The sequence below is a fragment of the Gavialis gangeticus genome, unplaced genomic scaffold (assembly GCF_001723915.1).
Source record: "Gavialis gangeticus isolate Ggan-Ray unplaced genomic scaffold, GavGan_comp1, whole genome shotgun sequence".
Classification (NCBI taxonomy): domain Eukaryota; kingdom Metazoa; phylum Chordata; order Crocodylia; family Gavialidae; genus Gavialis; species Gavialis gangeticus.
In genome coordinates this window covers 72,020,527-72,028,872 of record NW_017728993.1, presented here as the reverse complement: position 1 = coordinate 72,028,872, position 8,346 = coordinate 72,020,527, and the positions used below count along the sequence as shown (strand labels likewise).

Below are 8,346 nucleotides of genomic sequence, written 5' to 3'. Positions count from 1 at the left end.
ACGACAAAGAGATCCAAGGTGATACTCCCCCTCTGTGTGGCGATAGTCAGACCGCAGTTGCAGTACTGCGTCCAATTTTGGGTGCCGTGCTTCAAGAGGGATGTGGATAGACTGGAGAGGGTCCAGAGGAGGCCACTCATATAGTTAGGGGCTTACAGGACAAGCCCTACGAGGAGAGACTAAGGGACCTGGATCTCTTCAGCCTCTGCAAGAGAAGGCTGAGAGATGATTTTGTGGCCGCCTACAAATTCATTAGGGGGATGCAGCAAGGGATTGGAGATGCTCTGTTCACCAGGGCGCCTCTTGGGGTAACAAGGAATAATGGTCACAAACGGGCAGAGAGCAGATTTAGGCTAGACATCAGGAAGAACTTCTTCATGGTGAGGGTGGCCAGAATCTGGACTGGGCTCCCAAGGGAGGTGGTGCTGTCCCCTGCCTTGGGGGTCTTTAAGAGAAGGCTGGATGGGCATCTGGCTGGGGTCATCTGACCCCAGCACTTGTTCCTGCCCAGGCCAGGGGTCAGATGTGATGATCTGTGGAGGTCCCTTCCAACCCTAGCATCTATGAATCTATAAATCTATGAAGCAGATGGGACCAGAGGAGTCTGCGCTCTGCAGTGACCGTGGTAACCAAATTGTCAGCTAGCGGAGTTTGGGGAGAGACAGAGATGGTATTCTGCCGCTGGGGGGCTTGGAGAGTGCTAGTGCCCCCCTGAATTGGCTGCCCCGGTGGCACAGGCCACACGTGGAATTGGTGGCACTTATGCTGCTGCCATGCTGCTGGCACGCTCAGCGACTGGCTGTTTGGGGACAACCCCCCTTCCTGGTCACTAGCTGGCTGCTGAGGGATCCCCCCCAGTCATGCCCTGCTGGAGCCCCCACAAACTAGGGAGGCACCAGCTGCCCATGCCCAGGGTGTCTGTATCGCTGGTGCTCCGTGCCACTCCCCCTCAGACCCTGCACTGACACAGCACAGAAGGAAAGCCCCATGTGCTGGAGCTGGCTGCCTTTCCTGCCAGGGGTGCGCAGCACAGGAGGGAAGCCCTGCAGGCTGGAGCCCATTGCCCCACAGGCCAGGTGAAAGTGCTTAGCGGGCCACGTCAGGCCTACGGGCTGTATTTTGTGCACCCCTGCTGTACACACATGGCCTCAGGGGCTTCAGGTCTGGCTGCCCCAGGCAACGCGAGTCCTTGTTATAAGGTCCCAGCAGGAGGAAAGAGCAGAGCTAATAGCAATGAAGCTGTGCCCGGTGCTGCTGGCCTGTGATCAGCCATCACGCATGTCCCTGGTGGCTGCCAGGCCTTCCAGGCAAGTCCAGGATGTCACAGTTAGTCTCTGCAAGGAGGGGCGAGTTTCCCCTCCTTGCCTTGGTGCTGGGCAGCAGGAGCAGCTGCTCAGTCCCGTCCTGCCAGGAACTGCAGGCAGCGCAGCCTGGGCCCGCGGCAGTGCCGGGCAGGAGGTCGATGGTGCCAGAAGGTCCCGTGGCCATTGGAGCAGCAGCAGAGGAGGGGCCATTCTCCTCCTCCAGGCCTTTGTGGGGGAAATGACCAATGCCTGCAGCAGGTTTGTACGCAGGGTTTTGCAAATGGTTCAAATGCAGCAATCGGCTCTGATTCCTCTAGATAGCGACCTCCAGACAAAACACCCCACATGCCCCTCACCCCACACATCGCTCAGACCAAAACTGCTTCCCTGGACACACCCCTCGCCTCATCCCTAAAACCCACCCACCCCAACTGGGAAGATCCCACCACCTCTGGGAGCTCATCTCTGGCCCCAAGTATGCCACGGGAGTCGGGCTCCAACATGCCACGGCTTCATTAAACACCTGCTCTGAGCTCTCACTGCCGCGTTAGGCGGCTTCTGAGTCTTGTTAGTAAATGCTCGTGTTTGGCTGGCAGGGCAAGGAGCAGGTCTCAGGGATGACTTTGCCTTATCAAGGGAGAAAAATCAGAGAGGACACACTGTTGTATATTTATTACACGTAAGAGAGGTCTGTGCTTTCAGGTGACTGCTGGGATCTTTAGAGGATCTGACCATGGCTCCTAATCCAGGCTGGAGGGCAGAGCTGCACTGATGGACACACCAGCTGGCATTGTGTTCGACGTGTTCATCATTCCCCAGCCACCCGACAGCCCGAGCAAAATTTAGAGCTGACATCATTACACTGGAGACATGATTGACCCATTTTGTGTCAAAGATGGGTGCTGTACCCTGGAAAGATGGACCCAAGACTGCAGGACTGGGCACTACCAAGTCTGCCTCCAAGCCCCGAATTAGTGTGGCTTCAAACAAGGAGTCCCCTCTATTACCCTCCCAGTGAGAACTGACTTGGTTACAGGAAAAATTAAGACAATCCTATTGGCATGGAAAAGCAGGTGAAAGGCTAGAAAGGAGCAGCATATTTGGTGTGGCAAAAAAAAGGGCAGGCACACAGCTGAAATCAGCAGGGCCAAAGCATTATTGGAGTTACAGCTAGCAAGGGACATGAAGGGTAATAAGAAGGGTTTCTACAAGCATATCAGGAACAAGAGGAAGGTCAGGGAAAGTGTGGATCCCTTACTGAATGGGGGAGGCAGCTTAGTGACAGATGATGTGGAAAACACTGAAGTGCTCAATGCCTTTTTCACGGCAGTCTTCACAGGCAAGGTCAGCTGCCAGATTACTGCATCTGGCAGTGCAGTTTGGAGAGGAGGTGAGCAACCAACAGTGGCAAAAGAGCAGGTCAGGGAGTATTTAGAAAAGCTGGAGTTGACAAGTCCATGGGGTCAGATGGGAGACACCCGAGGGTGTTGAGGGAATTGGCCAATGTGAATGCAGAGCCATTGGCCATCATCTTTGAAAACTCATGGCAATTGTTAGAGGTATCAGATGATTGAAAAAGGGCAAATATAGTGTTTGTCTTTAAGAAAGGGAAGAAGGAGGATCCAGGGAACTACAAACCTGTCAGTCTCACCTCCATTCCTGGAAAAATCATGGAGCAGGTCCTCAAGGAATCGATTTCTAGGTACCTGGAGGAGAAGAAGTTGATTAGGAACAATCAGCATGGATTTACCAAGAACAAGTCATGCCTGACCAACCTGATTACCTTCTATGATGAGATGACTGGCTCTGTGGATATGGGAAGAGTGGTGGATGTGATGTACCTTGACTTTAAGCAAGGCTTTTGATACAGTATCTCACAACATTCTTGCAAGCAAGCTGTGGAAGTACAGGTTGGATGAATGGTCTGTAAGGTGGATAGAAAACTAGCTGGATCATTGGGCTCAGAGGATAGTAGTCAATAGCTTGATGTCTAGTTGGCAGCCGGTATCAAGTGGCGTACCCCTGGGGCTGGATTTCTTCAATTTTTTAATCCATGAACTGGAAGACGGGATGGAGTGCCCCCTCAGGTCTCAGTGGCGGCAGATGACAGAACAAGGAGCAACGAGTTGCAAAAAGGGAAGTTTAGGTTGGATATTAGGAAAAACTGTCTCACTGGGAGGGTGGTGAAGCAGTGGAACAGGTTTTCTAGAGAGGTGGTGGACTCTCCATCCTTGGAGGTTGTTTAGGCCTGGCTGGGATGATCTAGTTGGGGTCTGGTCCTGCTCTGAGCATGGGATTGAACTAGACGACCTGCTGAGATCCCTCCCAACCCTACTTTTCTACACTTCAATGATTCTATGATATAAGGAGAGACTAAAAAGGTCAGATTTAGAAATTTAGAAAACAGATGCTTGAGGGAGGACATAAGTGTTTCCAAAATACTATATGGTGAAGAGAAAGTCAATACAGATTTATTATTGACTCTCTCTCTCTCCCAATACAAGAACAAGGGGTTACACCATGCAACTAGGAAGGAGTAAGTTTAAAATGAACAAATGGAAGTTCTTTGTCATCCAGTATGTCATTCAAGTGTGGGACTCATTGCCACTAGACATGGTGGATGCTGAGAATTCAGGCAGATTCAAAAAGGGAGTGCATACATTCTTGGAGGAAAGGAGCATCGGTAGCTATTGAGCTCAGGAGTGAGGGGCACGGTCTCTGAATCCAAACTTCGTAGACCTTAAATGTTGAAGACTGCAAATGAGAGGGGAACAAACAAAAAACCTTGGTCACACCCAGCTCACTCTCCCTTTCAGCATTCACTTTCTGCCATGGTGTGACAGGAGACTAGGCAAGACTGACCTATGACTTGACCCAGTAAATGGCAAATCTTATGTTCTTACATTCCCTTACATGCTGTTTCCACATTTTGAGAAGGCAAGAAAATTCAAGGAGACGCGGGTAGAAAATGCAACGCTTTTATTCACCACGTTAAAGGAAACAGCTAAAAAAGAAAAAAAATCAACAAAAATCTATATATTAGTTTAAAAAATTTGTCTTTTTATCTCTACTCTCCAAATATGTACAGATCCCATTTCCAAATAATAATAACAATAACAACAATAATAATATTAATAATACAAAAGCTACTGAGATCAGCAAGGGAGGGGGAAAAATGGAGAAAAATTTCGACAGTGTTGTGTGTGAAGAGGGAGGGAATTTAAACAAGGAGACAAAACACAGACACGTCCAAGCCACTGAACCTATGTCACAGCCACTAATATTTACTCCCTGGAAACAAAACGAGAAGACAGTGGGGTGTTTTTTTCAAGGGAACCCACGGGAATTAAGCACCAAAAGCTCAAGCTATTTGAATGAGTGCTGCATTCCCCTAGGCCTCCTTTAAGAAGCTCCAGCTTGAGAGTTTCAAAAGCAATGCATGATCTTATGGTGTTAAGGCCCCTGATTAGCAAAAATCTCTTTACGGGGTGTCCCTGATATACCGTATCTTCTCACATACCACACATCCCCAGTAAGATAGACACCTCTTTTTGGGAAGGCAGAATGAAAAATACAAGATTTTTTTCCAGAGTTATGGCCACATACAGCAGGGATAGAGCATTAACTTCTGCTCATTTGCCCTCCTTTTTCTGTTCAGGCCAAAGTTCTGGTCTTAATCCTTTCAACGCTGAACTGTCAGCAGCTCAACCAAAAGCTGAAACTCTAGTTGTTGCTGAACATTGCACTCCATGAGCGGATTTAAAATGTTGCAAAAAAGCTTAAAAACAGGGCTGTGAAATAGGGGAAGAGAGACTGTACGAGCTACATTGCAAATTCTTCAGCATTCTGGGTTAGTGGAACATCAAGACCATTAAAAAGGAAAGAGAGTTGTTAACATCCATGGGGTGAAGAGCAATTAATAGATTCCAGTGAGCTATCAAGTCAATCAGCTCCCTCAACACTGCTTGAATAGAAATGCCACAGCTGCTATTCTGGGCAGAAGGATCAACTTCCCCACTTAAGATATGCACCCCCATTTTGAAAGTCTCATTTGAAAGTGGGGAGGAGTGTGTGGTATACAAGTATATACGGTACTCCAAAAATGTGTTTGCATTGGTACACCAGTGAAAAATCTCCTCTCCTTCCCAACAGCAACCACACAGGATCTATAGCCCTGTCTCATGGGGGAAGAGGGAGTTTGATGACAAAGGGGATGGGCTGGATTTCTCTGCTGGAGTCTTCAAAGTACCATGAGAGCCAGCACTGGTATCAGGTGAGTTGGAGGTCTCTGGATCAGCCCCATGGGGCCACTGAAGCTGAGTCGTGGCTCCCAGCCTCCAGCGTTGCAGTCAGTAGTGTCTCCCATATATCCAGTGTTTGGCGATGCCTCGCAGCACCGCAAATACCCAGTGTTAGCCCAGTCTGAGGGAACATCACATGAGGCAAGGACCTGACCCCCACCCCTCCAAACCATCACAGTTCTTTGAGGTTGGGGAGTGAAGCAGCGGGGTGGTGGAGGTCAGCCCCTCTGGGAGTAGAGGAAGGAAAGGAAACACCCTTGAGCAGGGAAGGGCAAAAGAAAGGGAATGGGTGAAAGTGGGATGATAGGAGATGGGGAAGTGGGTGGAGAACAAGACACAAGACAGATGGGGAATGGAAGAGCTGAGGAGAGATGGAGACAAAAAGCAAAAGAGGGACGAGTGTGCATGAGGTGGTGGAGTGTATGGTCAGAAGATAGATAGATAGATAGATAGATAGATGGGGTAGAGTATATGGGCAGTAGGGAGGTAGATAGCGAGATAGACAAAGTATGAGGGAATATATATAGACAGACAGACAGCTATGAGTATAAGGAAGATAGACAGATAGAGAGACAGCTGTATATGAGGGAGACAGACATGTGGATGGGAGTAAGGAAGATGGACAGACAGCTGTAAATGAGGAAGACAGACAGATGGGTGTAGAAGATAAATAGAAAGACAGTTAAATAGAAAGACAAGGAAGGCACGGGTAGATGGGTATTGGAGGGGGACTAAATGACCTCTGAAGGTCCCTTCACCCTACTTTGCTATGATTCTATGAGAAAAGATATAGCTAGGACAGACATGCAGTGTCTGAGGAAGACAGATACATAGAGGGGTCTGAGGAAGATACAAAGCTGTCTGTCTGTCTATGAGGAAGACATATGTAGGAAGTAGGAAGTGTGAGGAAGACAGACAGATGGACAAATAGCTGTGTATGAGGAAGATAAATATGTAGAAGTGTGTGAGGCAGATACATAGCTGTCTGCCTATCTTCCCCACACCTATCCACGTACTGTCTTCCTCATACACATCTGTCCATCTGGCTATATAAGAGAGATACATAAAGGGGTGTGAGGCAGATAGAGACACAGATAGATGGCTGTATATGAGGAAGACAGAGAGGTAGATGGGGTTGGACTAGATGGCCTTTGGAGGTCCCTTCCAGCTCTACTTTTCTATGATTTGATGAGGAAAAAGATAGGACAGACCGACAGTTGTACATGAGGAAGACTGATACATAGATTGGTGTGAGGAAGATATACACAGCTGTCCACCTGTCTGTCTATGAGGAAGACAGACGTAGAGAAGTGTGAGGAAGACAGATAGATGGAAACCTGTGCGTGAGGAAGACAGATACATAGAGGGGTATGAGACAGATAAAGACAGACAGACAGCTGTACATGAGAAGATAGGAAGATAGATGGGTATTGGGGGTTGGACTAGATGACCCTGGGAGGTCCCTTCTAGTCCAGCTTCTCTAAAATGCTATTAGGAAAGAGATAGGAAATATAGACCTCTGTATGTCAGGAAGACAGACAAATGGATGGGTATAAGGAAGACAGAGAGATGCAGAGGAGGTAGGCAGAGGAGGAGTGGGACAAGGAATGGGGTGGTAGAGCCAGGGCATCAGGGAGATCCCATATCCCTAACCCCTCCAGCACCAATATGTCCAGTTCCCAGAGCTGGGCATGGTCTGGCCACCCTCCATCCACCCACCCACCCCTGTAGCTGTGGCCGGATAGACACCAGGAGGCCTATGCCCAGGAGAGCCACCCCAAATCCCTCCCCCCACCCTGGCATAGCCCAGCTCACACCATATTGAGAGCGTCTTCATTCAGGAAGCGGTGGAGATGCTGGAAGAGGGGACGGTCCTTGGCATCCCGAGCCCAGCATCTCAGCATCACTTCATAGAGGGCCAAGGGGCAGGCTGGGGGCCGTGACAGGTAGACCTAGGTATGGGGGTAAAAGATCAGTGTGGGGGGAGGTCTAACCACCTCATGCCCCCTTTTCATCTCTGCTGCCCTTCCAGGAGGGCTAAAGTTTTAATTCTTTCACATCTGCTCAGCCAAAATCTGAAACTCTTGTTGCTGAGGCTGGAGACTGAACTCTGGTGCCCCCGTACCTGCTCGCCCTGGTCTCTGAAGAACTGCCCGGCATTCTCGATGACCTGCTCATCGGTGAGTTGGCTGTAGGGCTGCTCCTGGCACAGCATGAGCACCTCCCACAGCGTCACCCCAAAGGCCCAGACGTCTGAGGCTGTTGTGAACTTCCCCTATGGAGCCAGGAAGGGGAGAGGGACAGGGTGAGAGGGACAAGGGGTCTTGGGTGGGATGCTGAGTGGGTCCCAGGACACATTTTCTTTCCCCCACACCCATTTAGCCACACCCTTACTCCCTAGCCTCCTCCCATCCCCACTGCTTTCACTTAGCCCCTTCCCCTTTGGGATAGCCCCACCCCTTTATTTAGCTCTGCCTGCTCTGGGATAAGACTGCCCTTAACTTCGATTTGCTCCTTCTGGGCTAGACCCACCCTTCTTTTAGTCCCACTTCCTCTTGAATAGCCTTACATTGCCTTTAGCCCTGCCTCCTTGGGGATAAGTCCCACTTCCCCTTAGCCTCACCCATTCTGGGTTAGCTCCGCCCTTCATTTAACTCCGCCCCTTTTCAGTCAGTTTCTGGGATCCAGCTTTCCCTATGCTGCAGGAGCTACTCCCCCTTATACTTCCTGGGTCCTTCTGC

The 8,346-nt window shown here is 49.6% G+C and overlaps 2 protein-coding genes across 3 annotated transcripts in view; both read right to left on the bottom strand.

The window, feature by feature from the left end:
* The window catches only part of DDR2 (discoidin domain receptor tyrosine kinase 2), a 247,325-nt gene that overhangs the window by 53,752 nt on the left and 185,227 nt on the right, over positions 1-8,346 (bottom strand). The window lies entirely within an intron of this gene.
* The window catches only part of DDR1 (discoidin domain receptor tyrosine kinase 1), a 76,243-nt gene continuing 72,163 nt past the window's right edge, over positions 4,267-8,346 (bottom strand). For both annotated transcript variants that reach the window (XM_019502006.1, XM_019502007.1), the window contains 2 exons: positions 7,731-7,880; positions 4,267-7,557 (listed from right to left, as the gene is read on the bottom strand). In XM_019502006.1, coding sequence (XP_019357551.1) covers positions 7,417-7,557; positions 7,731-7,880 — 291 coding nt within the window. In that variant the 3' untranslated portion in view covers positions 4,267-7,416. The remainder of the gene's footprint in view (positions 7,558-7,730; positions 7,881-8,346) is intronic.